At 48.1% G+C, this 18,176-nt stretch overlaps 1 protein-coding gene across 1 annotated transcript in view; it reads left to right on the top strand.

Annotated features, from left to right (window-relative positions):
• WDR20 (WD repeat domain 20) overlaps positions 1-16,638 on the top strand; it is a 54,099-nt gene extending 37,461 nt beyond the window's left edge. The window contains 4 exon segments of the mRNA XM_070593305.1: positions 570-609; positions 612-658; positions 10,269-11,528; positions 14,158-16,638. Coding sequence (XP_070449406.1) covers positions 570-609; positions 612-658; positions 10,269-11,528; positions 14,158-14,223 — 1,413 coding nt within the window. The 3' untranslated portion in view covers positions 14,224-16,638.
• Positions 16,639-18,176: the final 1,538 nt, after the last annotated feature.

The following is an 18,176-nucleotide window of genomic DNA, read 5'->3' on the forward strand; positions in this document are numbered from 1 at the left end:
AGAAATTAATTCCACAAGCTCTTATTGATCATAGACTGTAAGCCCCACCATGTGTGGTTGCCGGATGGGTGGGCCCTTGTCTTCCCAGGAGCTCATCGTTTAGGAAGATGGGCAGAGAGGGTACTGGGGCATGTGTTATCACAGTGTTTTGAATAAAGTACCAAGGGATGTGTGTTAACTGTGTTAACTGTATTCTTCAGTGTGTATCAAATGTCACAAAATAAATAAAAACAGAAGTTCAGTTCAGTGGGGGTGAGTTGGAGAAGGCTTCCAAAAAGTAACATTTGATCTGGGTCTTGAAAGATGCATAGGAGTTGGAGGAGGGTGAGAAAGGCCTTCAAAGCTAGAGAAAACAACTTGGCATTTGGAGGAACATCAAGTAAGCAAGTGAGGCCAAATTATAGCGTGTGGGCCTCAGGGGGCAGGAGTAAAAGCAGACAGATAAATCGGAACCAGATATAAAAGCCCTTTCGTGACGTGCAAAGAAATTTAGATCTGACGTTGGAGGCTGTGGAGGAACCTTTGGGCTTTTAATCAAGGGAGTGACAGGATCAAATGTGTTTTTCTAGACCTCTTGTCAGCACTTGTGGAAGGTGGATTGGAATGAAGAGAGAATGAAGGTAGCAAGACCAGTGAGAAGGCTCTGGTAACTGTCCAGGTGAGAGCTGAGGGCTTAAACTAGAGTTGTGGCCATTTTTCCATTCATTTGACAGACGTTGATTACCTACCACGTGCCTGGCACTGGGTCTGCGGTGGCAGATAGCACTTGCCCTGCTGTTACTCCTCTCATTCAAAGGGGAGAGAGGTGTAAACAGTAGCACCCCCCACACACACTTATGGTGTAAGAGGAGACAGCAGGCCTCAGAGAGAGAGAGAGAGAGAAACACAGAGGTTAAAGGAGGAGGTGGAGAATGTCTCTCAGAGGAAGTGGTGTGCTTTAAGCTGAGCCTTGCATGAGAAGGAGGCTGACCAGGGAAGGAACTGGAGACAGAGCGTTCCTGCAGAAGGGAGAGTGGGTGAAGGCCCCAGGGTAGGAAAAAACTTGGGACCAAGAGAGCTGAGAGAGGACGGTGTACCTGGGGAGGGTGGTGTGAAGTGAGGGCATGCAGTTGGAGGGCCGTGCCACTCAGGGTCTGGCCATGGTTTGCTTCTTTGCCTGAGATATGGGATCCCATAGAAGGGAGCAAGAGCGTGGGGTGGTCAGATTGGTGTTTTTGAAAATTACCTGACTGCTTCTTGGAGACTGAATTGCAAAGAAGTATGAATAAATCTTGGGTTTCTGGCTGTCATTTACTATACTAAGCCTGGTAAGGAGCAGGTGTTGGGAAATGGAGGGAAAGATCAGAGTTCTATTCTGTACTTGTTAAGCGTGAGGGGCCAGGTATGTGGTTGGATACAGGATCTGGAGCTCAAAACTAGAGGTAAAAATTTGGGAGTTGTCTGCATATAAATAGTAATCACATCCCTGAGATTACATGATAGGTCTGTGGAGAAAGTTTAAGAGCGAAGAAGAGTGCCTAGGACTAAGCCCTGATTGTACTCCGAGATTCTGGCCGTCTTGTCGCATTGCCTCCAAAGGAGCCCTTACAGTAGTCGGTTTATTGCTGTGAAGTTTGTAGACTCACAGCCCAATGGCTGAGAGCCGACCCCTGAGCCCAAACACCGAGCGTTCAGACTCAGCTCTGTCACTTATTGCTTATGGGATGTGGGTCTGCGACTTCCCTCCTCGTCAGCTGGGAAATGGGTGAGAACAAGACCCACCTGAAAGTCTTCTGAGGATGAGATGTTTAGCAAAGGCCTGGAGAGTGAGCCCTGGTGAATGCTCAGTCAAGTTGCAGGGAGCGGGGAAACCCAGAGGGTTCTTCACTGGGGATTGGAAGGAAAGGGTTCTTGGGAGGTGAGATACTAGCAGTTTTGAAGGAAAAACAGCAATATTTGTCCAGGACAAGAGAGTGAGAGCAGGCCAACTCAGGCAGGGGATCAACCTGTGTGAGGCCGAGGGTATGGCTGCTTATCATAGCTGTGATGCTCACCTGCCCCCCTGTGATGCTCACCTGCCACCGTTCCATGCCGTCGTATGTGCACACACCCCAGCCCCAGTATCTATTTCTGTGACCTTTGCCTCCTTTCTAGAGATGCCTGGTACGTGAAAATAGAGTAAAATGTTTGGATGGATGGGTATACAGATAGAATGGAATTATAAATTCCAGAAATCCACCTGAGATTTAAAGATAGAGGAAAATTGCTATCTAGGAATCGAGTATATCTTAAAAGGTGATTTTTTCCTATTAATTAAAAAGAAAAAAGTTTAAAATGCTTGTTTGTAGGAAAATTGGGACATAGAGAAGTACAAAGAAGATGGCAAAATATCACCCATAAATCCCAGTGCTCACTGTTAACTTTACTTGTAATTTTTAATTTTTAAATGAGGCAAGGTTATCAGATTCACACCTTCCATTAGAGATGCCGGCAACCTTCACCTCCCAGTTTGGCCCTAATCTGTTGAGTTCACTTAGCAGAGGCGAGCCCTGCTCCCCGGGCCATCCCAGTCGGAGACCCTGGCTGCTGTACCTGTGCCAGCCCAGGAGGAAGGAAAATACCTCGTCCTTTCTAGCCCCCCTTGGGAGTGATATCGTCAGATTCCCCCATGTCTCTGCTTTCTCTAGTCTTGTAGAATAGATTTTAACTTTCTGTTTGTGGCATTCTGTATATATTATGCCGTTGAAAGTGTCTAACAGGCCTCTGTTGAGAGTATTTTGGCACATCCAGTAATCTGTGGACCATGGAACCTACCTCCATAATAAGAGCTACTTGGAAAGGGGAGTCGCCCCTGTCAGCAGTCAGCCTGTGGGAAGCCCCCTGAAGGGATGCGGAGTTCCATTCTTATTACTAGTGGTTATGATGCACTGGGGAGGAGGAACTGCAAAGGGATCTACATGTCTGTATGATGATGAACTCAGCCTTGTTCATGTCTTTGTAAAAATTTAGGTCTATTTACAACTGTGGGTTGTATCCACAGAACAGGGTTTTCAAGTATGTTTTGATTATTGGGTAAGATGTAAAATCTAAAAAGAACTTGTCATCTTGGCTTCTCTCATTGACATGTTCTTGACTTTCTCCTCTCTCACAGAGTTGGAGGCCAGGGCTAGCACGCTGGGTAGGTCTAGTCTCCTTTTGGTCTTTAGATCAAGTCTGACTGCAGGTCACATCAGAGGAATGGGCCTGGCTCTTGGACCCTGTTGCTAGCCCAAGGCTTTGTCTTCTCTTTCATCCCACCAGCTGCAGGCTCCTCCTGTGCCCACTGCCCCCAGGAGTGGGGACTGAGAGTGAGGTCCAACTTCGCAATGTTCTGTCTAGTTCTTTAACAAAAGAGTGGTTCTGTGCATTTTGTTAGTTTTGTTTTCTCATTGTTGCTTTTTTTAATCAAAGGAAGGAAATGAGCACATAATCTACTCCTTAAAGTTTTAACATTGATAAAAATGACATCTGATCCTCTTTTACGTGGCTTTGAAATACCCTTTCCTAATACCTCCTGAGGGAAGCAGCTCTCTTTAATGCGTTTATATAATCAAAGCCCTTAGTTGCCGTTTTTGCCTGTGGCTACATTATGGTTTTTCCAGCAGCTGCTGTGGTTTTTGAATTGTTTGGTTTAGCATTTTTGTTATAAATTAATATCTGTATTGTTAAATGCGTATCCTCTCCCCCCAAAATAATTTTTTCCTGCTTGTCATGTTGATAGCAGTGAAAAAAAGAAAATTAAAAAAAACTAAGTGCTTTCGAAAGCTTCATTTTAGCAATGACTCTTTAATGTGGTTACGGATTTATTTTATTCTTGCTTCCTTTTAACTGGTTTAGTATAGTTAGAAAACCTTGTCTGTTAATGTCATTAATGATGGTAGTTTTGGTGTGTGTTTGATTTTCCCTGAATTAGTATCGCAAATGGGACAGTTTCTTGGGCATTCGGAATGGGGAATGTGGGAGGCCACGGTTGAATACTGCGGAGAGGCATGGGTGTGGGATCCCACTTGTAGGGTGGGTGTCTTGACATACAGAAGTGATATATCGAAATCCAGATGTTGTTTTTGGTTTTTACGAAAGTGATAAAAATAGGGCTTGGAGCGTTTTGACTCTCTTTAGGGAAAAGCTCAGTGGCTGTGCCAGCTGACCTGATAGGGTCTGTCTTAGCTGCTGAATCTCACCCGCGGCTTCGCTGCCCTCTCTCCCCCTCCCTCCCTGAGCACCTGTCCTGCTCTCCTCGCTCTGGAGGTTTGCTGGTAGTGGGATTCACACTCTGTTCAACTCCTGCCCACCAGAGCGTCCTCACCTCTGCCTATTGGTGTTTCCCCTCAGCTTCTCCTCTCCAGCCCTGGAGCAGGGGCTTTCTTCTCCTTGGTCTCTCTGCATGCCTCTCCCTGATCCCCCAAACTTGCTTCCCTGTGTCTTCCCAAGGAAGCCCCCCTGCGCCCGCTTCACCTGCCCTGCGCCCTGCTGGAAGCCACACTCCTTCCAAGCCGCATTTCCTGGTCTGTAGGACGTTGCTGACCTCAAAGACCCAGTCGCATGATGGAGGGAAATTATGAGGCCAAGAGCAGAGCTCCTGGCCTGTTGTGATCACTCACTCAGCATCAGTTCCTCCCTTTCCTCATGGGATTTCTTGATCCTTCTCTCTGCTTTTCCTTCTGCTTTCCTGATTTTTGTCTTGCTCCCTAATAAGTAGGCTTTTTCCAGAGTTTCACACTCTCCTCCTCTTCCTTGCTGTACCTTTGTCCTTGGAGATCTTAGGATGTCGCAGATCTGCCTCTCACTGTTCACAGCTGACTTCCTTATCTTCTCTGGTCATTTCCATTAGCCGCCTGCTAGGTGAGGATGCTTGGATTTCTCCCCAGCACAGTCACCCCCTACTCTTTTCTATCACCGCTTTCCCCATCACTCAGGCTCAAAACCTAAGAGTCTTCACACACCCCCTTCAGCACCCCTCCTACTCCACCCAGCCCAATCCGTTGTTAAGCAGTCCATCCTGCCATGTGCCGCTGGTCAAGATTAAGACATTTTTGTCCACAGACAACTGCCATAGCCTCCTAACTGCTTCCTCCCCACCTCAACCCCATCTTTTATTCTGTACCTACTGCCGGGGGATTTCACGGTATTCTGTCACTTCCCTTTTCAGAAACCTTCGGTGCCCCCACTGTCTGCAGCAGCACTGCCAGTAGAAATATAGTGTGAGCTACATAGGCAATTTTAAATTTTCTATAGCAATAGCCACATTAAATAAGCAAAAAATAGGTGAAATTAAGATATTTTATGTAATATATCCAAAATATTGTTTCAACATATAATCAGTTTAAAAATTATGAATGAGATAGTTTCCATGATTTTTCAAGTCTTCGGAATCCAGTGTGGGGGCCAGCCCCATGGCCGAGTGGTTAAGTTCACACACTTCGCTTCAGTGTCCCGGGCTTTTGCCAGTTCAGATCCTGGGCGTGGACATGGCACCGCTCATCAAGCCACTCTGAAGCAGTGTCCCACATAGCAGAGCCAGAAGGACCTACAACTGGAATATACAACTATGTACTGGGGGGCTTTGGGGAGAAGAAGAAAAAAAAAAGATGATTGGCAACAGATGTTAGGTCAGGTGCCAGTCTTTAAGGAAAAAAAAATCCAGTGTGTATTTTACGCCCAGAGCACATCTCACTTCAGACCAGTCACAGTTCAAGGGGGCTATATGGGATTGGGCAGTGCCCGGCTTCAGGGTCCCAGTCCCATTAACCTGGGACTTCAGGGCTCTTAACCTGAGACTTCAGGGCTCTGAGTCCCAGCTCACGATTCCAGACCTAATTCCCTGCCGCTACTCAGGTGCTGCGCACGTCCCCAGATCTGCCCTGACTCTTCTATCCTGAGCCCTGGTTTGGCTGCCTCCCCGCCCCCAGCATAGGTCCCTTTATGCCCCTGCCTCTCTCTCAACTTCCCTGCCCCAGCTCTGCCCAGGAGCTCCTCACAGCAACGAGGGTTTTACCAAGGGGGTTTTTTCAACATACTCAGCCAGATCAAGGCCCCATTGATGTTAGAGTTGAGCCCAACAGGGAAATCCCATTACTTAACATTGAGCACTGAGTAAGACTGTGTACTGTTTTTACTAGACATTTTCTGGAACAAAAATGTGCCCTTATGGTGCGTAATCTAGGCTGCATTCTTTGTTTTTATTGACTACAATGTTGCAGGTATTTGATTTAATTTGAAAGACAGGAGTAAAATGCTTTCTGTCCTCTTCCTTATTGGTAGACCCGAACCAGCTAATAACCTAGAGAAATTTAAATTCAATGATACTCTCCTTACTACGCCTCGAGTGTGCCTCCCACCCTGGCCTTGAGGTCTGAGGTTGGCTGATGCCATTCCTGGGAGCCTGTGTGAGTGGCCCTGGGCCTCATTGACGTCATTTGTCGGTGGCCCAGAAGACGGCAGGCTGGCTTTGGGGTCCCATGGGCCTCCGTGGGCATTTCATCTTGCCCCATCTGTTCCATGAGCGCTAGCCCCCTGATGTTTCTCTGGGTTGTCTAAGGCTTGCTTTGCTCCTGCCTCAGTGTCCTTGCTTGTTCCCTCTGCAAGGACGCTCTCCCCACATCCTCTTGGCCTGCTGTCTGCTGCCCTTTCAGTCTTTGCTCAGCTAGCTCTTGCTGCCTGAGAAGGAGGCCTTTCCAGGCCCTCCTATTTGAGATTGAAATGGCCATGTTGCCCTCCCTTGCAGCACTTGGTCTTCTCTCCCTGGTTTGTTTTCCTCCAGAGGATTCATTACCATCAGATCTTCTAAATTTCACTATCTTCTCATCCTGCTTGAATGTAAATCCCCTACAAGAAGGGATGTCTGTCTGTTTTAATCAGTGCTATCTATGTCAGTGCCTAGCATGTGGTGTGCATTCAATAAAGAATGAGTGGAGAGTGAGTGAGTGAATGGGAGTTCAGGCAAGTTTCTTGACCTCTCTGAGCCTCTGTTTCCTAGTGCGTAATGTGGCAATAATACTTCCCTTCCTATGGGGACTTGGGCACTCTTAGGTTGCTGATGGGAATATAAAGTGCTGTCTCCTTCATGAGAGGTAATATGGCAATATCTATCAAGATTATAAATGTGTATACTTCTGACCCAGCTATTCCACTGGGAACCCATCCTGCGAGTGTATTCAGACATGTGAAAACTGCTACATGTGCTGCAGGGTTAATCATAGCTATAGAAATGTCCATCTCTGGGGCACTTTTAAAATAAACTACAGTGTATCCATATAATTAAATACTCTGCAGCTTTTGAACAGAGTGAGGAATTTGTCTTTGTACCAATACAGACAGATGTACAAGATGTGTTACCAAATGAGAGAGCAGAGGTGCAAACAATGCCTGGTGTGCTCTTTGGTATGAAGACAGGAGGGTGGATCGATTTATATCCGTATTTGCCTTGTCCATGCACGAAGACACCCTGGGGAGATAAATGGGAGGCTAATAATAGGGCTCTGTGGATCTCAAGGGATCTGGGATGGAGGAAAGGGCTATGAGTGGGCCTCTCGACTTTTATATGAGATACGAATGTATTACCTATTCAAAGAAGTAAAGCCTTACCTTGCAGGGTTATTTTGAGGATTAGAGTGTGTGTGCAGACCGTCTTGCCCAGTGTCTGGCACACAGAGGAGATCCTCAGATTGGAAGTTAGTACTGCTGTCCTCATGTGCCTGCCACACACCCCAGACCCAGCTGAGGCCCAGGTGCCCCCAGGTGCAGCGTATATTTTCCTTGCACGTGAGCACGGGACCTGGTGGGGAAACTGATGGTGCAGAACAAGTGAGAGAGCCTTTCCACATTCGAGTTGGATCCCTGGTCCTTTTATTCTTTCAGTTTGCAGTTACTTAAACTGGTGTGCCCAATTCACAGGTGCTGGAGTGTGACTGTGGTGTCTGCTTAGGTGCCTGGAAGGGGCACAGAGGATGGGTTCGGGTTTTTGTCCGTAAGTTACATCCACGTGTCTACCTATAGTAGTCTCAGTGCACCTTTTTAGGAATGGTCTTTAAGTGTGTTTTGTCATCCCAGTAACATTTATTTTAATAATGGTGCTATAATTATTTGTCTTCATACCTTACAGTTGCAGAGCAATACTATTTTTATTTGACAGTATTAAAATTTTGAGTTCTAATGGAATTATTTTTGTTGTATCTTTTTAAGCCAAAAATAAAATTTCTCCTAACAGTAGTGCTGGAAGTTTTTATGTCTGTCCTTAAAGTTTTCCACGTGTGATAGAATAACAGTGGAGTGACCTTGGAGGAACTGAGCTTGGTTTGGTTGTGGTGAGGTGTGAGGTGCAGGAGTGGAGAGTCCAGTGCCAGGAGAAGTGCAGACCCTGGCTGCTGGCCTCAGTTAGCTTTTGCAGCCGCCTGACAAGGCCACCAATGGTGGGTGAGCCAGGGCGACTCCTAGACATTGGGCCAGCAGGCCAGTCGCGTAGGTGGGATCGGGAATGCGGGAACAGCCTGGGCCCAGTGGGTGCAGCAAGGTCTGATGGTTGGGGGTGGGCCCCCAAAAACAGAAGTCCTGATCTGGCCTTGCAAGTTATCTGTGTAACCTCTTGCAGAAGAAATGGTTGAAGGTCTGATGGAAACCCTGCCTGAGTAGCACTGGGCTCTTAGGTTGTTGGCGTTGGCATAGATCAGGTCCCTTTCAAAGGTAGGTCACCAGCCAGGAAGAGAAAGAGTCAGGGAAAGAAACCATTGGCTGTGTCCCCAAAGCCAGCTTGCCGCATCTCTGTTAATTTAAGAGGGCTAGCTATGCCATCCTGTGGCTGTGAAATTGTGGAGCAATGAGCAGTGACACCTGCTGCTGAGTAACCTTTGCCCAGCCCATCGTCTGGAGCCCTGGGCCCTGCATGCTGTGCAGGATGAGGCTTCCTCTCTCCTCCCCAATTGAAGTCATTTGTTAGCCACCTGCCTTCTGGGGTCTTAATTTTCTGCAACAGCTTGCATGGTTCATTAATCTCTTCTTTGAAAAACCAAGTTTTCTCATTTTCTGTGAAGACGCACTGTGCACAGCGGAGACTCAGCAGCGCAAAGCTGACTAGGCAGAAGGCAGCCTGGTTCTCGGCGAGGTCCTCATCAGTGTGCCCCGTGCCCCTCTGAGGCTCTCGTCAGGGAGTCCCAGCCAGTTAAGTGAGGTGTTAGTCTGCCGGGCTCCTGAGGCACCCGCTTACTCAGGGGATGCTAGCGGGGGCTGTTGGGCAGTAGAAGTTTCTAAGAAGAACTTGGGAGTCTTGGGAACTTCTGGATGGTTTCTGGTGATGTGATTTTAGGAGCAGGCAGCTGGGAGAGGGGCACCCTTGTGGAAGCCACTGCGCCAGTGAGCCCGCGGCGAAGTCTGCAAGCAGGGAAGCGTGCTTGTTGTGCTTTTGGGTGGTTTTATTTGGGCCTTTGGTTCTTTTCATTTTAACGGCAAGACTCCTAATCTGTGCCTGTTAAAGAAACAGTTGGTCAGTGAACCAAAAATTAGCATGGAGTAAAGTGACGGTGATTAGGCACATGCTCCCAAGTTAATCATCTGTTTATTTCTTTAAACACCACATTGTTCCAAAGAAGATTTGGAAGAATTGCTTCTAAAGATACACACAGGACAGCGAATGTGAGTGAGGAAGTTTCAGTGAATCCAGGGCTGAGGTAGAGCCGGGGAAGTACGCGAAGTACGCGACGACGTCCTGTGTGCTGCGGCCAGTGGCTGCACGTTGAGTCCTGACCTTGGAGCAGCCAAAGCAGAGGGGCAGGTGTAGTTGGCACGTGACTTACAGTGACGATGAAATGCAGATAATCTGGGAGGCGTAGTGCTCCTGGCTGTGAGGACTGCGAGATTTTCCTGGGGTGCTCACAGAGAGGGTTCTGTGGGGAGGGCAGTGAATCACAGATTCAGACACTCCTAGCGTGAGAAATGAAGGTGCCCAAGGGCTGCCGCTCTCACCTCTGTGTCCCAGTGCCTGGCACAGTGTCAGGCACACAGTGAGCTCTCAGCAGTGTCTGTTGAATGACTGATTCCCTCAGTGAAAGCCAGTGGCCTGACACCCAGATGCCATTCTAGAAAGTAATTCTACAAGGGGCCAGAATGCTCTTCACTGGCTTGTCTGACCACGGGCTAGGACGTGGAGTGCCTGGATGGACTCTTCCCTTCTCACCGAGAAGCAGACAAGTTTTCTTACTGGAAACGTAGACCTTTAAAACTTCTCCATTGTGATAACTTGTTCTCCTTTGTCTTCACAGAGACTAATAGACAAGTCACGAGTAACCTGTGTCAAATGGGTCCCCGGTTCGGAAAGCCTTTTTCTAGTAGCCCATTCAAGTGGGAACATGTACTTGTATAATGTGGAGCACACTTGTGGCACCACAGCCCCCCACTACCAGCTTCTGAAGCAGGGAGAGAGCTTTGCCGTGCACACTTGCAAGAGCAAATCCACGAGGAACCCTCTCCTTAAGTGGACGGTGGGCGAGGGGGCCCTCAACGAGTTTGCTTTCTCCCCAGATGGCAAGTTCTTGGCGTGCGTGAGCCAGGACGGGTTTCTGCGGGTGTTCAACTTTGACTCGGTGGAGCTGCATGGCACGATGAAAAGCTACTTTGGAGGCTTGCTGTGTGTGTGCTGGAGCCCGGACGGCAAGTACATTGTGACAGGTGGAGAGGACGACCTGGTAACAGTCTGGTCCTTTGCAGACTGCCGAGTGATAGCTAGAGGCCATGGGCACAAATCCTGGGTCAGTGTTGTGGCGTTTGACCCCTATACCACTAGTGTAGAAGAGAGCGACCCTGTGGAGTTCAGCGGCAGTGACGAGGACTTCCAGGACCTTCTTCACTTTGGCAGAGATCGAGCGAACAGTACACAGTCCAGGCTGTCCAAACGGAACTCTACAGAGAGCCGCCCTGTCAGTGTTACATATCGGTTTGGCTCGGTGGGTCAGGACACGCAGCTCTGCTTATGGGACCTTACAGAAGACATCCTCTTCCCTCACCAACCCCTCTCGAGAGCAAGGACACACACAAATGTCATGAACGCCACGAGTCCTCCGGCCGGAAGCACTGGGAACAGTGTCACAACGCCCGGCAACTCTGCGCCCCCTCCTCTGCCACGGTCCAACAGTCTCCCACATTCCGCCGTCTCAAATGCCGGCAGCAAAAGCAGCGTCGCGGATGGGGCCATTGCTTCTGGGGTCAGCAAATTCGCAACACTCTCACTACATGACCGGAAGGACAGGCACCATGAGAAAGACCACAAGCGAAACCATAGCATGGGACACATTTCTAGCAAGAGCAGTGACAAACTGAACCTAGTTACTAAAACCAAAACGGACCCAGCTAAAACTTTGGGGACACCCCTGTGTCCTCGAATGGAAGACGTCCCCTTGTTAGAACCGCTCATCTGTAAAAAGATAGCACATGAACGGCTGACTGTGTTAATTTTTCTTGAAGACTGTATAGTCACTGCTTGTCAGGAGGGATTTGTTTGCACATGGGGAAGGCCTGGTAAAGTGGTAAGTTTTAACCCTTAATGCTGCACCAGATCTAGAACTTGAATAGGTAGAGATTTTTTTTCTTGCGGGAGGGGTGGGGTGTACAATGAATGTGAATGACACTTCTTATTCTTAATGTAAATTGAAATGCATCAGAGCCATAATTTTGGATACTGCATGCCATGTAATTCTGAATCATTTGATAATTCACCTTAGAACGTTTAAAAAAATATAATCAAACTAATTGCCAGCCAAGTCAGTCACCCTCCTGGGAGTATATAGAGTCCCAAGGTTAGTGTTCCTGTATTAGACTATTTCGATTTTAGGAAAATCATGACAGTGGGGAAACAATGACTTTAAAATGCTAAAATTAAAATTTCTGCTTTAACTGGAATATTTTTGCTTAACTACTCAATTAGAATATTGTACACCTGATCTGAGTGTGTGTTCAGTATGGACAGCCATTAATTGTCATTTATAGTCCAATTTTTTATCTTAATCATAAAATGTTTAGGAATCTATGAAATTTAACTTTAGGAACAAAGCATTCAGCAGGGTTGATTGATATTATTTTTACATTGTTCTGGCAATCCACAGAAAGAGAAGAGCCTTAATTTTTAAAACCCATTTTAGTCATTTTATGACAATTAAAATTGTTTAATAAACATCTTTTTTCAAAGAAGCAGTTTGTAGCACTTTGATTGAGATTCTCTGCACTAAATGAACTATTTGTGTTACTCAGAGCCTGGACAGTTAACGTGAACTGCGGGCTGAGGACGCCAACAGCAGTTGTCAGAAGTGCCTCTTGCCACATAAGCCAAGATCTTTTATGTCCGATGCGCTTTGCTTATGTTTTTTTCCAACAAGGGAAAGGAGGTTTGGTTTTCTTTTGTTTTTTGTTTCTTGGGTTTTTTGGTCATAAAAGCACATGACTGTAGGCCCTGGGTGGACTCCTCTGCTTTGTTTTGTAAGGATTGATGGACTCCTCAGGGTTCAGAGTGCCTCCTGACCTTCTCTTGTTTGGGTTTTGATTTCCCGCCCAGAAGGGGAGCACAGGTGCAGGTGGCCCCCTTTCTCACCGTTGGGTCACAGTCATGATTCCGGGATCATTCTTGGGCCAGGGATGCTGGCCTAGCCCTTGGGCTCTGTCCTCAGTGGCTCCCACTCAGAGCACCTCAGCCTGGGGCTCTGGTGGCCTGTGGCTGCCCAGGAGAGGTGCTGTGGGAACTCCCTCTGCGCGGGGACACCGGCTGCTGCCGTGGAAAACTGTGGTGTTTGATTCTGATTCCTCATGATCCTTACCAGCTGTGGGAGAAGTTTCAAATTCCAGTTTTCACAATGCATGAGATGGTTCCTTGAGCTGTACATTTTATGTCAAGATAATGATTATCTTATTTGTTAACTTATTTTGGTCATTTAGATTTGTTTTTCTGTTTTGCACACCTTTGTAATTAAATATAGACGTACTTATCATTTACACTGGTTTGAGTAGTGAATGTGATTCAGCAAAGTGAAGACCTGGAGCCTTTCACTTCTCTGCAGGGTAAGATTGGTTGATGGAGCACCAGCTCTGGGTGCTCTTAATGCAGCCCTCCTAGGAAGGCCAGGCCACATCCCAGGCCTGCTTCGCGCTTCTGCACGTGTCATGGCTGGATCCCTTCACTCCGTACCCACCGTGCTCCGTAATGCGAGCAGTTTCTGTTAGCTGTGATAGCAGTGGCAGTGTTCTACAATGTGAGAACCAGGCGGCCTTCCAGGTGCACCTCCCACCCCCCTACCCCGGCATTGTGGTCCATGGGAATGTTAATGTCCTGTTTACCTTTAAGATATGATCCTTTGTTCCTAAATGTTAACTGATCTAAGGTAGCCAACACAGCCATCCTTGTGGACTGTTTCAAGTTTGGAGGCTAAATTGGGCTGTCAGATGGAGAGATTAGTAACCAACACTCCATGTGCATTTTGATGTCCCTGCATAGTTTTAGCAATTCCGTTTCAAATGCTTCTGAGGCAGTGAGTATGCAGTTTCAAAATTCAGGATTTTGTGTTTGGCTTAAGCCAAGAGTGGCTAATTCCAGGTAAGTAACCTTTGTGGGGAAGCTTACCTGACCTTTCAGTTCTGAGTGCATTGCTCATTGCATTGCCGTGGACTCGCTCCTGTGGGGCTGGCACTTGAGCAACTGGGCGCTTCCTGGTTCCTTCCACCCTTTAGCATCCTCAGCTGCGCTGGCTGTGATAAAGGAGGGATTGCTCTGGTGCACTCACAGGGTGACTTACCTAGAAGGCAGCCTGTTGATGGGAAGGTGGGGGTGGAGAGGCAGAAGGAGGATATTAATTGTTTCCTTAAAAAGCAAGTTCTGAAATGTGCTAATAGAAGCCTGTGGTGTCTCTCCTCTACCACCCCTACCCCCGCCCCCACCTCCCATTTTAAAAACCATAGTCATGTCACAGTTTAGGATTTGGGGCTTGGTCACCATCTTGTTCTTCCAGTATCTACTGGTGAGTGTATCCTTAATGTCTGTCTAGTACCCTGTCTGAGGTCCCCTTGCTGGGGGTCAGGTGCTGGGGAGGGGCAGCATGGCCTGGCCCCTGGCTCGGCCCAGGCTGCTCCCGTCCGCTGTGCCCTCTGACGCCTGCCCCCTTTCTTTGACAGCCAGCAGAGCACTTCTCCTGCAGTCAGGAGGACAGAATGCAAGGTGTTCTCCAAGACCAGGACTAAAGTTGCCGGCAGCTTGAGAAGAGGGCACTGGAGAGGGGCGGGCGGGCTCTTCGCCTCCTCCCGCCGATTGGCTTCTGACCAGTGGCTCCTGCAGACCTGGGATGGGGGGGAGGTGGGGAGCCTCAGGGGGCCCTGAATTCAGCTGTGTGAGGCACGGTGCCACCGAGGGACATCAGGGGAGCGTTTTTATAGTTTTCTCACCAAACTTTGAGCTTCCTCATTGAAATTTTTTGAAGTTTTTCAGCTTAAACATTATCCTGAGCAAGAATATCTTTTCTAACCTAACTTCTGGAATAAAACAGCTGTTGGCAGGAGGAGGCAGTTACTACTCGGTCAGCACAACTTTTCTGTCATGCACTGAAGTGCATTGATGAAAAGCACAGACAGAAATAAAGTACAAACGTGGTGGCACTCAAGTCCCACTCCCTCCCAGCGAGAGCACCTTGGCCTGTGGCCTGCGTGCAGCGACGGACGCCCTCAGAAGGCACAGCCAAGCACTGACGGTCCTCTCTGCCTGCCCTGCTCTGGCTTGCCTCTCTTAAACCTTCCGGGAAGTCCGGAAGCCGGGATTGTGCTGTGACTTTGGTGAGCAGCTTCTCGGCGCGCTGCCCCGCTCCAGTCCTACTCTGAGCCCTCCTCTTACTTGGGCAGGGGAATTAACAGTCCCCCAGAGGGCTGGAGAAGAAGCCTTTGGAAAACCTTGCCTTTGCAAAAGCAAATGTGTAAGAGGGAGTAGGCAGACTCTTTAAAAATAACCAGTAACTTTGGGTTCTAAATTTACTTAAACAGTGGTAAAGAATCTTAATTTTGGTTTTTGTGCTGATTGAACCTTCCAGCATTTTTGAAGTGTTCTCTGAGCCATTGGCTTGGGACTAGGGATAAATGCCTTATGATAGAGAAATGGAGGAGTGGAGGATAAACAGAAATAAGCTATAACAAAAATTATTGTCTCAGACATTCAGAAACTATGAAGAACAAAATGTGGTGAAACTTTACCAGTTTTTATGGGTGTGTACACATGTCCCAGGTGGGACTCAATATTCTGCTCCACTGTTTGCCTTAACACCCACATCCTGGCTGGCCGATAGCCAGGCAGCCACTTCTCGATTCCTCCACTTCCTGTGGTGCATCTTGAATTTTTAAGATATGGTCAAGTATTGAATTTGTGCTGACGTTGGTGAAGCTGTTTTACCTGATGTCTGCACCTGTGTACAAGGTTCTCGCCACCTCTTGCCCGGGAGGGAGATGTTTGATTTCTTTGTTGAGGAAGCTCAAAGTGTGAGGGGGAAAAGCCAGAGGGGCGGCGGCGGTGGGGCAGGGGGGCTGAAGGGGGAATCCTTGGGAAACCCGAACGCCACGTTTGGTGTGTCTGCCCGTCTGAGGAAGAACTAGAAGCGGAGTCCGACTGTGGCTTTTGCAGGGCAGATGCGCAGAGCGCAGCATCCCATCTGGTGCGTGAGGGCCTGGCGCAGGGCACCCGCCGCCCGCGTGGGTGCGCGAGGAGAAGCGTCTGGCCTCTGATCGACTGTCCCGTTGTCCGTTGTTCTGGGCGTGTCCACTGATGGCTTTCCTTCTGCAGCTGGGAGCCTCTGCATGCGTTGTAGGCCTGAAAAGGAACCCGGAGATGCTCCCGTCCTGGGAGCACGGCGGGGAGCAATCGGCAAGACCCTCTCCTTGTCCGGAGCCTGCCCGTCACATGGGGCTGCTCGGGACTGTCCTCTGTTCAGGTCACCGGGGGCTCAGCTCCACGACCCCAGTGATGGCCAACAGGAGCAGACAGCAGTCTGGGGAAAGTGAAGCCCAGGGCTCACAGTGGAAAAGCACTTGTATTGAGCTGTTACCCTTGAAACCCAAAGCGCAAGTTCAAAGCTGTATGAAATGCCCCTCCAGGGGAGGGAACTGTCCCACTGGTGGTCACTCTTTATTCATTGCTGCATCTGTTACATGAACTTCGTGTCATAGTTAAATTGCTGTCTCAAAAGTATAACAAAAATTTTCTGCGTTTTTAATTTCTGTATTCCTAAGTTTATTAAAGGTTGCTATATTAGGTGACACTGTATAAAATTGTATGAATATTTACCTTTAGTGAAAATCAAAAGTAAAATTCATATGTATTTCCTTTTTTACATTTTCAGCTAATTTCTTGATAACTTGAATAAATTTCAAAAGAGCCTTCCTAACATGAAATGTTGGTAAATTAAGTTCTTAACTGTTGCAATAATTATGGGAGCTTTAATAGCAGGATTGTTACTTTATAATTTTAAGAAAATCATATTTCTGTTTCACTGCCTTGGTTTTTAGTTGTTCCCTCGTCACTGTCACAGCCAGAGACTTACTACACACCTGATATTGAAGTACTTTGGGGCTGTCCTCTGTATACTGACATTAAATAAACATGTGTGAATGAATTGTAAATGTAGATAATTTTCAATCTCAGCTTTAAAAAATCTCAGTGAACTAAAAAAGAAAAGCTTTTAAATGCTGTACAATTAAGGGCCTCGTTATTGTTTATAGAACAGATAGCCACAGGAATTGCTACCTCTTATTACCGATTCTGAGTTTCTCCTAATTAGAAATCTACTAAATGTGATGTCTGTTCTGAGTATCAAAGGTATTAATTGTTTTCGGTGTGGAGAAGGGCTGCTGACTGACAGTGCAGCGAGCTGTGTAAAGGTTCTGTTTAACGAGAATGCTGACATTCTGAAGTTGTCCTGGGCTGGGTGCTGGCTTTGGTGAGCACAGACTCAGTATCCTGGCTGCTGGGCATCCAGCATCCTGTCCAGCCACCAGCCAGCAGCTGGGAGAGTGGAGGAGAAGCTGGCAGGCTGCTATAGGAGCTCTTTTCCTGGGGAGATTCATTGTTTTCCTAGTCATAATCTTAAACAGTTTGCTTGAGGCTTTGCAATTGCTCTTGAGGTTGTCCTGCCTTAGACACCAGGCCCTCGGGCTCCAGGGCAGAAAGGTCAGTGGGAGACAGTCCGTTTAGGGTGGGAAGAGTTAGTGATTTATATTGTCCTACAGCTGCATCCCGGAGTGCTTCAAGGCAAGAATTCCGGGCCTAGACCTCAGACCCCGCAGAGGCCTCATGTGAGGGTAAACGTGAGCTGGCCCAGGGAGAGCCCCTTGTCAGGCCCTGCTGCCCCCAGTTAACTGTCATCTCCGTGCTGTTTTGTGAGACATGTGGGCCTGGAGCCTGGGGCTAGCAAGGCCTCTGGAAGCTGCCTCCTGGCTGTCTCTCCTTGGTGGTCGGCCTGCCACACAACCATCTCCGGAGGGTGGTCTCCAGACCGCCCCCCGACCGTGCTGTCCTGATCCTCCGGGGCTGAGGCGGGTGCGATCTTGCTTTCGGCTCGGAGCTGCCAAAGCGGAAAAGACAGTCAGATGTTCTGCCCTCAGTGACCTGCTGCCTCAGGAGCAGTACATGCTTTTTCCTCAGTATTGAGTAGATTTTAAGCCCCACCCCAGGTGGACAGCAGGTTTAAAACAAACACAATATTTTCCTCTTTTAAAAATAGCTAGTCACTCTTGGAAAATAGTTCAGTCTTCCACGTGTGGCTGTCTGTGGAAAGAAACAGTCGCTTTTGGACCAGTGGGTCTCTTGAAAGGGACAGAACGTTTAGGGACACTCGGCCCCCACCTTGAGTGTTGGTGGTCTCTAAATGAGCCTTTTGTTTTGAGTGGGGCTAATGTGGGTAAAATCCTCCGCCAGTGGCTCATGCTGGAAAGAGGGGTCCCCTCCTCCTGTCGCACAGAGCAGGGGGCAGATCTCAGAGCCGCAGTCGGTCACCCGGAAGTGAGAGGGCCTGAAGGTGCGGGCGGGCGCTTCTTTCCGTGCACGGTTCTCAGAGGAGCCCTCACCTGGTTGTGCCCTAAGAAGTCTTGATCCCAGATACCTGAAAAGAGCATGATGGTTTTCTCTGGGTGGCTTTTCTCTTTAGAGACCAGGTTGAGTG

This window comes from Equus przewalskii, chromosome 25 (assembly GCF_037783145.1).
Source record: "Equus przewalskii isolate Varuska chromosome 25, EquPr2, whole genome shotgun sequence".
Taxonomy (NCBI): domain Eukaryota; kingdom Metazoa; phylum Chordata; class Mammalia; order Perissodactyla; family Equidae; genus Equus; species Equus przewalskii.